Genomic DNA, 15,834 nt, shown 5'->3' with positions numbered 1-15,834 from the left:
TGAGGTACTTTTTACATAAAGAATCACATAATCAAAGCAGAAAGAGACTACTACCATGCAGGTGTGGAAGTTTTGGAAAAAAAAAAAAAAAAAAACAGCACAGGGTGGCAAATGGAACAATTGATTAGTTTTCTTTTATTTCAATTGGACTTTCTTCATATAATTCAAGATATTTTATCACACTCATTAAAAAAAGTAATGTGAAGCCCCCATTGATGTTGGTACTTCAGTAAGAGGGGCAATCGTAGCTAAGCGATCGAGTTTCAAGACCCGGACAGGCTGCAGTGCGCTGTCATGGGGCAGTAGGTGTTGAAATGGGTGGGTCGGTGGTAAACCAGCTGCCGCAGCTTTAAAACCAGCACTCACTGCACCCGAGTCAGACTCTGTGGGACTCCAGCGATGGAGTGAAGCTGCTGTCAGACCGAATTTAGCCTGGCGCAATTTACTCGCTTGACAGGGACAGGAAATAGCACGGGTAGGGTTATAAACAGAAGCCGGGGGAACTAGCGTGGTTAGTGGGCTAACAACAGCAGTTAACAAAGATGTAAATTATACAGCATTTATTAAACATTTTACTTTCATTAACCTCTGTCACTTTCCTTGCATTCACTGCAGCCAACCAGCAGCCGTTCTTCTCAGCTGTTTGTATCATTTTGCTGCGCAGTTATAAAGCAAGCCTATAAACAAACAGTATTTCACGGATGAGAGGTCAATCCCACCTTTTCTCTCAAACTGGTTGCACACTGGAACGATTGTGTGTCAAAACCTACATCGGATTGAACTCTGTGCAAAGCAAAGAAGGCAGGTCCTGCCCCCTTTTCCACTGAGAAATGAATGGGAAGCGAAATCCAGTCTGACTGTGCCTCAGTACGGTCCCGGACAGTATCGGCTATGTGTTAACCTGCTTAGACCTGCTCGGTCTCATTTTTGATTCTTCCACTGAATGTCTCAAACTGACACGGCAATGCAAGAGGGGAAGGCATGGCAGTGGAAGCAATGGAGTATGTGACAGCTGGGGGAAAAAAAAAAAAAAACAGCACAGGGTGGCAAATGGAACAATTGATTAGTTTTCTTTTATTTCAATTGGACTTTCTTCATATAATTCAAGATATTTTATCACACTCATTAAAAAGTAATGTGAAGCCCCCATTGATGTTGGTACTTCAGTAAGAGGGGCAATCGTAGCTAAGCGATCGAGTTTCAAGACCCGGACAGGCTGCAGTGCGCTGTCATGGGGCAGTAGGTGTTGAAATGGGTGGGTCGGTGGTAAACCAGCTGCCGCAGCTTTAAAACCAGCACTCACTGCACCCGAGTCAGACTCTGTGGGACTCCAGCGATGGAGTGAAGCTGCTGTCAGACCGAATTTAGCCTGGCGCAATTTACTCGCTTGACAGGGACAGGAAATAGCACGGGTAGGGTTATAAACAGAAGCCGGGGGAACTAGCGTGGTTAGTGGGCTAACAACAGCAGTTAACAAAGATGTAAATTATACAGCATTTATTAAACATTTTACTTTCATTAACCTCTGTCACTTTCCTTGCATTCACTGCAGCCAACCAGCAGCCGTTCTTCTCAGCTGTTTGTATCATTTTGCTGCGCAGTTATAAAGCAAGCCTATAAACAAACAGTATTTCAAGGATGAGAGGTCAATCCCACCTTTTCTCTCAAACTGGTTGCACACTGGAACGATTGTGTGTCAAAACCTACATCGGATTGAACTCTGTGCAAAGCAAAGAAGGCAGGTCCTGCCCCCTTTTCCACTGAGAAATGAATGGGAAGCGAAATCCAGTCTGACTGTGCCTCAGTACGGTCCCGGACAGTATCGGCTATGTGTTAACCTGCTTAGACCTGCTCGGTCTCATTTTTGATTCTTCCACTGAATGTCTCAAACTGACACGGCAATGCAAGAGGGGAAGGCATGGCAGTGGAAGCAATGGAGTATGTGACAGCTGGGGGGGAAAAAAAAAAAAAAAGGTTAAGATGAAGCAAAATGAGGTAAAAGTGGAGAAAAACTGAGGTTAAGGTGGAGGTGACAGACAGAGGTTGTTTAAATAAAAACAAAGGGAATGCATTGTGTGGGTCAGTGTTTCTCCCTCCGAAAGCTAAGACTTGTGAGTGCGAGCGCTTGGTTATGTTATTATCAAAACAGCGTGTCTGACAAATCTGACTGCAGTATGAGTGTTGTTGGATTGGACTGCATGAGAAGCACATGGTTTGTTCAGCGGTGTGAATCAAATCATGATTATGACGTGTATATGCGTGCGTGTGTTCATGCGTGTTATCTTGTGGGTATACGTGGAAGAGGGGGTGCTCATGGCTGTTTCCTGTGGGAGAATGGCAGATTAGGGGTGAGAGGTCAGTGTCTCGGGGGGTCACAGTGGGGATGAGGTGAGGTCAGATTCGGGGCAAGTGCTTCTCGATAAATTCCTTTACAGCCGCCATCTCCTGCAAGGGAGAAAAATAGATGTCGGTACGGTGAACGAATCATACTGATGCAAAAATACTGAGGCTACATTAAAAGAGAAAAAAACCTGTGTCCACAAAAGTACAGGTAAAAAGTTAGTTATTAAAATGGAATTAAGTAAGCTAGGCCTGGAATATATAGAGTGGCAAAGTGGGAAGAACTACTCTGCCGTCCAGGTTTCCAGAAGTAAAAGTCCAGTTAATTTTCTGCAAAGACCATATTAGGTCATAGTAGAACACTATCAAAGTTTGTATGGTTGTGTGAAACTCTGAATTCAGTACAAAAGATGAGCAACTGCAATAGAAGATACCAGTCTTTTGATAAAGTCAAAAATGAAAGGTCCCGTGAACACAAAAAAACGTAAGGAGAGAAGTCATCTAACACTCCAAAGGTGCATTTCGGTAAGAATCCGCTAATCAGGGAGCATGTAATTCTGTAGCACATACTCATAACATTGAGCAAAAACTAGAGGTTATGCTTTGGAGACACCTGAAAATACACTGGGCAGTTTAAATCAGTTCAATTACAGATTCGGGTTCAGTTCTGAATAAACCTTGTTTTGTTTACTTGTCATTGTATTTTGTTTAATACAACAACGAGTCGTTTGGAACTTCCTACAGCTGTGATTCAGGGACGGCTGAGGCTCAAACCGTCAGAATGGCAGGAAAAATAAAACACGATTTCTCAGAAACAAAGTCGAAATAATTAAACCCAGCGGCCACAATAGAAACCTTTAGTACCGTTTAACCATCCAGGAGGCTGACGTGAAAACATTACTGTGGATGCCTGTTGTTTTTTTCACGTGAACAATGTTGCTGGTTTTAGTTGGTAGTTTAATTTGGGCGTAGTCTTAAGTTTTTATTGTCCCTAAATTAAAAGAAAACTTTGAAATGGGAATTTACAGTGAATTAAAAAAGGCAACTCCTCCCACTTCGCAGCTCCACATGGTTGACTCTACTTGCAATATTGAAAACATTTAAACCTAAATACGGCAATATGCACTGCGACAGATTAATTTTGTTCCCTACAGTGTCCGATCAAATGTATTCTTTGTTTTAGTATTTTACAACACTAAATCGCATTGGATGTAAAACTGATTTAGCCTCACACAAGCAGGACAAATCCACCCATACATAGACATGCAGAATACATGGTATGTAGTACCTGAGAAGAGGAGCTGTGAGAGAGCCCTGGGTAGGTTTTGAAGCTGATCATCTGAGGGTTGACTATGGATTTGAGTTTTTCTGCCGTCATGGCACCAAAATGCAAGGGGATCATGGCGTCCATCTCACCGTGGCACTGCAGGATCGGGAGGTTCTTGTTGCCGCCCAACGCCTAAGGGACAGACACAGCAGAGACCGACCATGTCCACACTGAAAGGGCATGTTTTGCTTTTTGTTTTGGCCTTTGGTCCACACATTAAAGGTATCTGCGGTGTGTGGAAATATTTTAATACAGAAAAATTAAAGCAGCACATCAACTTTAAAGATTAATCTGAGGGGGCAGAAGAACCATAAAACTTCTCCCCAGTAAAACTGTGACCGTACCGATGGGAAACTCCTGTGAAGTGGTAGCCAGCAACTGAGGGCTACAACACCAGCCAACTGATGCTGGCAGGTCAAGGCGGTGTACAAGGACAAGGCCCCACCCTGAGGAGGAATGGATGAAGCAAACAGAGAGAGAAAAGAGGAAACAAAGTTTATTACGTGCATTAATTAGCATTTCCAAACATCTTATCTGCAACTATGACTCTTACCGAATAGAAAACAAGGCTAGGATGTAATATCCTACCTGAGAGAAGCCACCAAGCATTATACGGTTTGGGGGGATCCCATTCTTGGCCTCATGTTCGATTATGGCCTTGACTGGAGGAAAGCAAGAAACATTATGTGTTAATCAGTGGAGAGACAACACATAATTCGCAGATGTTAAAGGGGCAGGTAGCTCTGTGCTAACGTGGCTCACCGGGCAGTCAGTGTGTGGTCTGGCAAATTTCTGTCAGACTAAACAATCAGGTTTTTCTGCGTTAGCATGATGAGTGCACAGCTCAAACATTAAACTATTGTATCTTTTCTTTTAGGACCGATTTTAAATTTTACTGTCTGACCACTGGGTGGAGCCTCAGGTCTTCAATACATCTCTGGCTGTTCCATGGTAGAGGCTGCAAAACTAAAAGTCTGGGTGTGCTTGAGCTGAATTCATTCACACCAAGTGTCAACTGTCCAGAGACAAAAGCGTTTATACAGTAGCTGTTCCGAATGGCAAAAAGGGTGCCATCACAGGGGGGGTTTATATATGATAGGAGTTTAAAGGTGCCCTGTGGAGTTTTCTTGTAAACAAAGGTTCCGTTTACATTCAGTGTTACTCTCCAAAACGCATCTTTAAGCTCTAATACACAAATCAAGCGTACTTCCTTCTTCATACAATATTTGCAAAGTTGATTTTTTAAGTGTTTTAACTCAAGCATTGTTTAACATCCATGTTTACTGGTTTGCAGCCATATTCTTCGCTGCCTTTGTTTGCGCATTGCAGCATTTATCAACTTGTTACTGCCACCTGTTGATCAGTGGAATAGTATGCGTAGCACATGCAACAGACAAACGAAAGGGGGACCCGCTCGCAGAAAGACTACTCCATAGCATTACTAGAGCCCTAAAGCTCCACAGGGAACCTTTAAATAAGAGTAAAACTGGACAAATCCGCACACTGGCCAATCACTGCATGAAGGAGGTGTGAATGTTGCATTGTAGCTTTTGGCAAGTTACAAATATTGTTGGGTGTGCCCATCCCATCCCGATGACTAAAAATGTGTGGTGAGGAAGTTTCAGACTTTGTTGTTCACTGACAAGCATTTCAAGTGACTCACACGGATGTCTTAAGGGCTCCAGAGCAGTGACCTCTGGCTTTTTTTATGGGTAAAAAAAAAACAAAAACCTGGGAATTTTCTGGATTTTATACAGTTTTATTTTATGGTTAGAACACTTTATTCTGCTTTTATATCCTGTCTTCTCAGTCTCTTATTTCCCCTTTTCTCTCTCCTTTCTCCTGTAAAGCACTTTCTGTTTTGAAAATAACACTTGCTTGTATAAGCACACTGCACCACATTTTCCACGAGACCAGTATGTCAAGGTATTTGAGGTCTCAAACTGGTCTTGTTGGATTCTATTTCTTTGTCCAATGGTACCTTAAACAACACGCCCCCACCAACGCAGTCTCCTGCGCTGTTTCAATGCAGGGATGTTTTCAGTCCGAATAAAAACTTATTATATTGCTGGGGATAAAGTCAAAATTGTTTGTATACAGTGGTATTTCTCTGGTCAGCACTCATTACTAGTGAGCTCAGATTAGGCTCTTTACTAGCTGCCTTTACTAGCTTTTTTTTTTAGTAGTAAACAGGAGAGACCGACAGGGAACATGGGGAGTGTGGAATGATATGTGATTAAGGTAGAATATTACAGATACAGACATATAACCTGGTATCTTCCGATCACAATATCAAGCTGATATTTTAGTAAATCAATGCCATTATAAACCAGCACCGATCCCAAAGGAATGTCACTGTTATGGTATTTAAAAATATTAAACTCACTGTTTTCCGCTGCCTTCTTTATTCCAGATTCGTCCTCTGGGGAGTCGGGGCTGAGACCCATGAGATCGAACCTGCATACATGCACAGGCGAGCGTTTAAGGAAATCAGCAGATACAAAAGAAGTATTGTCACTGGCAATATTGGAGCCTATTGTGGTTTTTCCACGGACACAATGGCATCTAGTGTTGTGCTTAAATGCTGTTTCTTTCATCACGCCAACTCACCATGCAGGCATCATCATCTTCATGTTGAGAGTGACGGGGATTGGGGGCCTGTTTTTTGGGGTGGGGGGGGGGTGAAAACATGACATTCACTGTAAGTCACCTGCAGCCAACAGCTAAATGTTGTTGATTGATGTATTCACCCAACCAGACAGAATGGTAGATAAACTATCTGTTTAAAGCTGCTTTTGCATTCTGACGGCCAAATTTGGGTTTTAAAAAAATCTATAAGCTATATATTTGTTTTAAAGGTTAGCTACTCCACACACAACCACACGAATAAAAAGATGTTAGAGCGACAGTCTTGGAGGCATAAAATATGACAGAAGAACTGGAAATGTAAAGACTTACGCGTGGGGGCAGATGAACTTGACGTGAGGCAGCTGGATCGTCGTCAAAGTTTCAGTCCACCCATGCCTGACAGAAAACAGACAGAAAGCGGCTCTTTGTTTCTAATCTAGTTGCACCAAAATCACTAATATACAGAACTTCCAACAACTTAATACAGTGCATACAAAATAATACACATAATACAATGTAAAGTACAAAAAAACAGTAAAAGTTTCGCATATTAAAAAACCCTCAAAATTATTTTTATATTTATCAATGATTTCTTCTGTGAATTTTCCCTTCCCACTTTATGGTCTGGTGCCATAAATATAACTGTGGTTGAGCGTAAACTTTATTTTATTTTTATTTTTTTTAAAACTCTACTTGTTTTATTTAGTTGTTTTTTCTTCAAAGTTAGTCTAAAAATATCAGAATAGACCATACAAGACCCAACATGTGTAGTATTTGTGTAATTGTAGAAGGTAAATTCCCATGAAATCCCCAAATTCTCAGAAAAATTACAGGGAACTAAGCCATCTACAATGCTGAAAGCAACAAAGAAAAAATATCAGAGACTGAAAAGGTCTTGATTACGTTCTATCCAGATGTTGAAAAAGATGTAAATACATTCGTATATTGCTAAGTGGCTACTTGTAAACAAAAGTATATGTAATAAGAGGATTAAATAACTTAATATTTGGATTTTATCTCGACATGAGACACAGAAATACCAAGTCCAAGTAGGACCACGAAAAATTCCACCATGTGGTAGACATTCCCAAACTGAATACTTTAACGTAACTGGTTCACTGGTGCCCAAGTGGTTATACTTTATTCAATCAACTTATCACTTTACCACGATTTATTACCTCGTGCAGCCAGTCATGAGGCATGGCTCTGTTTGAAGATAAAAACAGTAAATAATCACTCACCCAGAGTCTCCCAACCCATGAAGGAAGATCACCTGTAACAGATACAAAGAACAGCGATTAGGACTCTCTCTTTCCAGAATTTAAATCATACCACACCCACCTTAATATTTCTTAACGTTTCCCTCCAAATCCAGATACAAAGACGTTTAGATTATTCGGACAGTGATCGATCACGCTGCACACTAGTTGCTGAAGGGAAGAAACATGTGATCACCCCCGAGAGCAGCACAGTATGTTAAATCTCATCTTGCACTCCACCGAAAAAAAAAGAACAAAAACCCTCTTTGAAGTTTGAGCCATTTTATCACATTGCGTCGGCCTTTGTGGACACAATGCGCTGTTGGTAAGTGTGCGTACTTGCTCCAAAAGAGAGAAAAACCGGTGCCAATCTCCCATTCTTGCCAAGATAAGCCCTTCCTGCCAGTTTCCACACACGCTACTCCTCGCAGGGACACCATGAAAGGGAATAACAACAATTTAGAAAGATGGCAATTCACTGCTGCTTGGCTGGTAATTAGAGATTCAGCTGTCTCTGCAGAGATCAGAACGCTTTTTCTCCCATGCGGGGCTTGAGATGGGGTTCAGAGCTGGATCCAGTGGCAGTCAGCTTTGATCCTGGTGTTTAACAGATCCTCGCACCGTACCTGTACACAGCTCGCTAAAAGAAGCATTTCATTTTTACACTCAGATCCAGCTGAGCGTCTGAGCGTCTGCACAATGTGCCTGAGTTATTGTACTGTACTTGTTACACCACCTGCTACAGGTGCGGCTAGAGGTGAGGCTTCTCATTAGGAAGGAATAGTGTTTATTAAGTCTTGTAATACGGTAGAAATCATGATCACGATCATCATAAGGATTTCTTCTTTCTTGATCAAGTTTGAAGATCTCGGAAAATTTTGCATTGTAGGATGAATGGGTGCAGATGAAGGTCTAGAGAGGCGGTCAGACTCAGCCAACCAGACAGCTTCAAGGGCACAGAAAACATCCAGTTGCCAAAAAGCTGTGTGTGAGAGCAATAAGCTGCCCATGTGTCTCACTGGAAGTGTCCCTGAGGTTAGACTTCGACACCGCTTCCCCATCTGTCCTCAACTGCTCTGCGACAAGATGCTCTGGATATGAGCATCAATAACTTTAAAGATGAAGAAAAAAAAAAAAAAGGTCAGGTTGTGTGGTTTCACTCACCGCCGCGGTCTCCTTCTCCATCCCAGACACCGTCACAGCCTCAGTGAGCAGCGGCACAGACATGTTGTTGCCACACATACACTGTAAGAGGTTCTGGATCCAGAACAGAGGACAGAAGAAGCAGAGGTCAGCTGACAGCAGATCGCACAGTGTGAAGCTACATAAAATAGTCTGTCATGTGTATCGGGGCCCCACAAAGAGCTTTATTTAACTCTCAGACATTTTCATACATTTTCTAGCATTTTGCAAAGTCTCCCTTTTTCTTTTGCACATGATTTCCAGAGTTTTCAAGCCTGAATACGAACCATGAAACTATTCACATGGAAGATATAACACCAAATGTCTAAAATCTACTTAAAGTTAAAGTTTATATCTTTTATTTCTGGGGTTGTAAAAAGACTAATGTAAACCCTCATGTTCTGGGGCATTTTGTGGATGATAAATACTACAAATACATATCAGTTTACACAGCTAAGCAGTATACTTTGTTGATGATAAATCAGCCCTGGGACCTGGAGTCACTGGATAACATCATATTAAATTAGGGAAGACTTGTTTTCTCTGGCCTCCAGCTCCACGGCATAAGTGAACTGTGCAAGCTCAATGAAAGTGACAATGGCATCATTTCCACAGGGGATGGTGGGGGACATGCCGCCCTCACTTTTTAAAATCGTATCTTTATTCCCCACTTCTACCATTTCAGTTCAATTTACTCACTAATATCTCTCTGAACAGTGTTGTCTGACTGTCCAGCTGCCAAATTCCACATGAGAGAGGAGAAGAATTTATAAAAATGTCTATGTTGATCCGTGTTCAATATGTTCGTCTGAGTTGAGTTCAGTTATCACTCAAAGTGATGAGCTTTATGAGCTCCGGTGAGGGCTCAGTGGGATGCGCTGGGTTTTGCCTCTCAGGCTACACACACGCTGCAATAGTATCTAATTGGTAGACGGTTGTTGTAGTCGCTCGGAGCTAAAAAAAAAAAAAAAAGAATATATTCCTTCCACTTGCTGTGCATGTGTTTAGTTAATTTAACAATTTAATCTATATTTTTATTCAGGCTAAATATTCTCCTAAAGAGACACAATAATCTCTACCAGAGTGCCTGATGTGTGAAGTGATTTTAAGTAGGGTTAGTGCTTTAATAACACAGAAATTTGCATAGAATTTCTATTTTTTTGTTTGAACACCATCAGGGTTGCAATTAACAAAGGTGACAATTATTTTCAGCACTGATGATCTGATGATTATTTTCACAATTAATCAATAAATGTATAAAATGCCAAAAAAATGTAATTTACTATTTCTCCAAGCCTACAGCAAAACCACATACATAAACATATTCAATTGACTGTCAAATATGATGAAGAAAAAACAGCTTCTCACATCTCGGAAGATAAAACCAGAAAGTATTTGGCATTTTCGCTTGAAAAACGACTGAAACAATTAACCGATTATCAAATTAGTCGCTGATTAGATAAACTGGCAGAGCATTAGCTTTTGGCAGATATATGAGAATTGGTGTGCATGTGCAGAAATGCCAAACTAGGTTAGAGGTAATTTAGAAACAGTGACTCCATCACATAGTTTGTCCTCCAGAGAGCACGGACAAGTTGTTTTTTACAACGTGAAATGTCCCGCCTAATATCACGGCCTTTAATTCTTTGGAGGAAAAAAACCCAAAACAAAACAAAAAAAACTATGCAGTCTGTATCAAGATTATTGTTTAAGTGATGTGTCTATTTAAAATAGATAAATAAATATTGGCCGATTTATTGTTATCAGATTTTCGAGACTCCAAATTATGCATATCATTATTGGCCACAAAAATCCAGTATTGGTAGGAATGATAACCACTTTTATCATGATGTAGTATTCGCTAGACTGATATGAAATGTATATAAAAGCTGGAAACAGTCGGATTTCTTTCAAAGCACAATAACTGAAATTTTGTTGATTTTTTTTTTTTTTTTTTTTACCCAAGCAAAAAATTAAGTTCTTCCTCCGAAACCTCACTGGTCACAAAAGTCAAAACCTGATCAAATCACCAGGCTGTATTCAAATCCTGAAACCAGCAGAGCACGCAGGAGCAACAAAGCTTGACTTACCACTTATACACACGGACACATAATGAACCTGCTGCTGAACCTAAAGCAGCAGTCATGAGGTATGTGTTTGTGTGTCGCGCAGGTTTCTGTAGTCAGCAAGTGACGGGTATCATTAACTAAATGAAACACACTCCCTCCCTTTCTCTACCGTGATCCGTAAATCAGCTGTAGACGTCCATTCTGCTGTAACTTGAGTCAGCCATCAATACCGAGCATGAGATCAGGCTTTTGCTTTTTTTGGTTTAGTTTTTTTTTTTTTTTATTATATACGGTAAGTCGAGCGGTAAAAGCCTTCGCTCATTAAGGGCCTTTTAACGTTCTGATGATGTGGAACTAGACGAGACAAGACAGGATGGGGGGGGGGGGTCAGACGGCGTGATGTCTGATTGGTAAATAGGCGACGAGGAGATGGGGAAATGTCTGAAACACAAAGGTTAAAAGTGTAATCATTGAAGGGAATTATACTCCACGGTGTTACAGCTCCACCACTGTTATGTTACTATTGTTACTTTTTGGCACATGACAAATTCCACTCCGAAGGTCACATTCACACCCCAAATACATGGAAGTGGACAGTAAATGTGTTATTTAAGTGGCCAAAGAGTGAACAAAAGAGTGTTTTTGCCCTGCATTCTCACCCTTGATAAATGAGCCATAGCTATATAATAACTGGGCACGGTCAAGCGCTGGGAAACAGTCTCTTTCGGTGCAGTACAAAGTTTTGGAATTAGTCTTTAAGCGTCACACCTTATCAGAAGGAAACGTCCAGATGTATGAAATAGAACATAGTACATTTACTCAAAATATGATAGCCCTACAATGCGTTGTTAATTATTAGACCAGTAGGCCCGAATCTTTCTGGCTTGAGACCTCTCACCTCTCAAAAAAAAAAAAAAAAAGTTGGTCCTTTTATCGCAGTTCAGATGCCTATGAGCTGTTATCAGTTCCGCCAAAGACACATTCCCCCTCTAAACTCAGATAAATAACCGTTTTTAACGATAAAATTAGGACTGAAATGGTTAGTCGATCGACAGAAAAATAAGCGACAACCGTTTTGATAACTGATCAGTCATTTCAATGACTCTTCAAGCAAAGATTATGAAAAAAAATGAAAAGTAGTTTTTAGTCCCAGGCTCTAAAAGGTGAGGATTTGCTGTTCTACTTGGCCATATATCACTGTAAACTGAATACTGACATCTAAAGACATCACCTTGGTCTCTGGAAAGTTTCAATCTGCACTTTTTTCTTCTTTTTTTTTTTTTTTGCTATTATTGACGTTTAATAGACTAACTATTAATCAAAAAAATATTTAGCAGGTTACTTGAAAATTACAATAACTGTTAGTTGACGCTCTAGATCAAAGAAGTCAAATGATCCATTATTTCAGAGAAAAAGCAAAGATTGGATTTGTCTTGTAACCCTTTGGAAGGGCCCGACCCCTGGGTCGGGGACAGCTCCACTAAACTGCCTAAATGTATATAAAGTGGTTAAATCAGTATTAAAATCCTAATAATGTCACATCACCTAACATATCACTCGGGCGATTTTTCTGCAGAACAAGTACTGTCACTTCTTATGCTTTGAGTACATTTAGATGATAATCCTTCTGTACGTTTACTTAAGTAGGATTTCAAAGGCAGGACTTTTACTTGTACTGGACTATTTTGAAACTGCGGTATTGGTATTCTGACTTAAGTAAAGGATGTGAACACTTCTTCCACCGCTGAACGTTTCCTACCAGGCATTTTAAGCTGAGAACGGTCCCTCAGTACAAATGTGTTTAAGCAAAAAGCATGAACAAAATGTGATCTGATTAAAATGTGCATCACAAGATGTGCACTCGCTGTCACCAAATTCTAATTCAGTGTTATAATCTTTTTTTTAACCGATGCATTTCAGCTGCACTCTGGCATCTTAAAGGGAACAGACAGAGCCTGACGGCTACGGCGACTGAAAGCAGACAGCACAAGAGAAGAAGTGAAACAAAGAAATAGATAACAAGAAAAGTGAGAGAGGGGCGAGAGATGGAGGAGTGCGGGAACACTGGTAAATCTGTTCAAACAAGTAGGACGAGCTCTCTGAAAGTGGTAGATAATGCAAAGAGGCAATGTATCACCTTTATACCCTGTTTTTTTCCACCTGTAAGTGTTCAGCAGATTCACAAAGACCTAAGACCCGGAGTACCAGCATAAAACACTGAGTGGGTTTTTCTATGCACGCTCTAAGAAACAATGGCTCACTCTCTACGCTTCTGGAGGCCGGCGGATAAAAATAGTGTCACACTGCGAACAAGCATCTAATCTAATTCAGGCTGGGTCTTAGAAAACAGCTGAAAACAGGGCTTGTTCCGGCATACCAACTGAATTTCTTTTATTACTTGCTGCAGCTTCTATTTGCATACATCTTCTGTCAGCCCTCTCCTTAAAAACACTGAACGGACGCAGCGACGACCTGCATTCACATTTCCTTGGTTTTTAATGGCCCTTTTACAAGAGTGGCAAACTGTGGATGGAAATGCACCTACTATACGTTTACCAGAATGGAACAGTTCAAAACTTATGGGTAAACCTGGCAGATAAAGATAAGTTTAATGCGGATTCTGCAACTTGAAGCTGCATATTGATCCAGATTTTGGTCATCGATATCTTGAGCCGTCTCCTAATGTCAAAAGCTGTGACTAATGATTGTTTACACCTCTGTGATTTCCTTTAAACCTCTAATAAAAATTTTAAAAAGATGCATTTTAATAAGCTTTCTCTGCTCTTTTGCCAATCCTCGTCTTCAAATTGTCCCGTTCATTTCTTTTATTTTATAGTTTTGTTATGCAGTTTTACGTGTCTGTCAAAAGTCAAACTGACAAAATCTCCATAGATACCGCGATTAAAAAGGACAGGCAACAGAGAAAGTCAGCAAATCCACACATTCGAGAAACTGGAACTGGCGAAAGTTTAGCATTTTTGCTTGAAAGATAACATAGTACCATTTGGAGCACATTTTCCTCTTTCACTAGATTAATTGATTAGTCAATGAATGAAATATAATCATTGGTTGCTTTCCTAACACTAACTACAGGTTACAAAAGTTGCAGTAGGTTGGGGCGTTCTGTTGGTCTATGGTTTTAAGCTGCTGACAACGAACCCCAGCGCCGCTGGTTTGAGTCTGTCTGGGGAGCTTTGTTGCCTGCCATACAATGCCCCATGTCCCTGCCCCCTCAATTCGAGTCATCTCTCTATTGTCCCCTATATAATAAAGACATAAAATTCCTAAAGGATACTTTCACTTTCCAAAAAAGTAACAGATCGAACCATATAGCTATAGCTGATTGATATAAATATTGATACTAGTGCTGCGATGATTAGTTGACTAATCGTTTTAGTCTTTTTTTAATCAAAAATTCCAAACACTTGCTGGCTCCAGCTTCTTAGATGTGGTGATGTGTTGCTTTTCTTTGTCATATCTCACGGTAAACTGAATATCTTTAGGTGTGGGATGAGGGTCGAATAAAACAAGCTGCGGGAAATTATTCCCACTTTTCACTCTTCTCTCACATTTTATACGACTACAAATCGATCAATCGATAAATGGAAGTAATTGATACTGCCAAATGACAGTGGGTTTCATCCTGAATTTTGTGTTATTGTGATGTCTCGATTTACAGTAAATGTTTTGCTGAGGCGAAAGGCTGTGTTGCAGTTAAACGACATTCCGGACAGAGCAGCACGAAAGAGCCAACAGCGATACACCAAACATTATCTGACTATTGAGTTAAAATGTTGGAGAAACCTAAGTCAGCCGCCATAGCCCAGTGTTACTTTTAGGTGACACAAACCAAGCAGTAAAGTGATGCCTGTGTTGCAGCCAACTCAAAGCACATCACGAGTCTCCATCCTGCATGACTTCAATTACATTTAGGCGTGCTGCAGCCCGTGTGTGTGGACGTCAAACGAATGGGAACACACACACACACACACACACACACACACACACACACACATAGAGAAACAGAAACAAACAGCAGGCACTCGAACAGCTCTCTGCTCAGAGGCTACGGATGGCTGGCAAACAACAGGATAATATGCGGCACTGAGTGACAGGCACCCCATCCCTCCTCCTCCTCCTCTTCTTCCTCTTCCTCTTCCTCCTCCACCTCCACCACCACCACCACCACCAGCTTACCCTGCTCTGCGCCTGCTGATTCTCGGCTAGTGAGCTCATGTAGAAAACACACTGCAGTCAAAAACGCGTGTTGCTATCATGTAAAATGAGTTATAAGCGGTGGGGAGCGGGTGGTGAAGAGGAAGGAGACAATGAATGGTTAGCTCTGTTATGCGACCCATCATCATCATCTTCCTCTTCTTCATCCCCGATGGTGATGGCATTCATCGGCGCACAGCCTCTGCTGCCCCCCCCCAAAAACAGACTGACTGACTTTCAACCTTCCCAGCCGGGTTTAATCCCGGTTCAGCCACACACCCACACCCACCCCACACTCACACACCTACACAATGACCGGGGCTAGTAGTGGGGATATAGCTGCTGCTAGCTAACGTCGCTCACACACACTAATCGTATTGTCCGCCGGTGTCTTTCTTCGCCCGCATCAAGCTAACGTTACGATTCAAAGTCGGACCTCAAATGCGGGCCCTTTGTTGGAAGACATTTTAAGCACCAAAAGACCCCGATACAGTTCAGTTTGGGCCGGGATAAAGCGGTTAAAAAATTAGATCCGCGGCCCGCTAGCTGGTACAAATTCATACACTCACCGCTTGCTGTCCCAGTTCACGACGGAACGGAACTTCCGCTACTGGCCGCACAACAGCAGGGGGCGGGGACAGAACGTGCAGACGTCTCCGCATAGCAACCCCGATAGCAACGCCCCGCCCCGATCGCGTCTTCCGTTTTTTTTCACAAAAAAACCCCCCCCAATAAAATCGGTATAAATCTGTATTTATTCCACTACGCAGCTTTACTTTGCCGCTTTATACTTCAACTCTACCGCATTTCAGAG

At 41.4% G+C, this 15,834-nt stretch overlaps 1 protein-coding gene across 4 annotated transcripts; it reads right to left on the bottom strand.

The window, feature by feature from the left end:
* Nucleotides 1-1,964: 1,964 nt before the first annotated feature.
* lypla2 (lysophospholipase 2) lies at nt 1,965-15,647 on the bottom strand. 4 transcript variants are annotated; one of them, XM_040122784.1, is made up of 10 exons: nt 15,590-15,647; nt 8,719-8,811; nt 7,537-7,568; nt 6,626-6,691; nt 6,278-6,325; nt 6,054-6,124; nt 4,256-4,329; nt 4,012-4,113; nt 3,629-3,799; nt 1,965-2,445 (listed from the first exon to the last, which is right to left on the bottom strand). In XM_040122784.1, the coding sequence occupies exons 2-10, from the start codon at nt 8,794-8,796 to the stop codon at nt 2,395-2,397; spliced, it is 693 nt and encodes a 230-aa protein (XP_039978718.1). In that variant the 5' UTR covers nt 8,797-8,811; nt 15,590-15,647; the 3' UTR covers nt 1,965-2,394. The 4 variants fall into 4 exon arrangements, with proteins under 4 accessions (XP_039978718.1, XP_039978720.1, XP_039978719.1 ...); XM_040122786.1 differs by lacking the exon at nt 15,590-15,647 and adding an exon at nt 15,388-15,575; XM_040122785.1 differs by lacking the exon at nt 15,590-15,647 and adding an exon at nt 15,325-15,344.
* Nucleotides 15,648-15,834: the final 187 nt, after the last annotated feature.

This window comes from Xiphias gladius, chromosome 24, assembly GCF_016859285.1.
Source record: "Xiphias gladius isolate SHS-SW01 ecotype Sanya breed wild chromosome 24, ASM1685928v1, whole genome shotgun sequence".
Classification (NCBI taxonomy): Eukaryota; Metazoa; Chordata; class Actinopteri; order Istiophoriformes; family Xiphiidae; genus Xiphias; species Xiphias gladius.
This window is presented reverse-complemented; position numbering and strand designations above follow the sequence as displayed.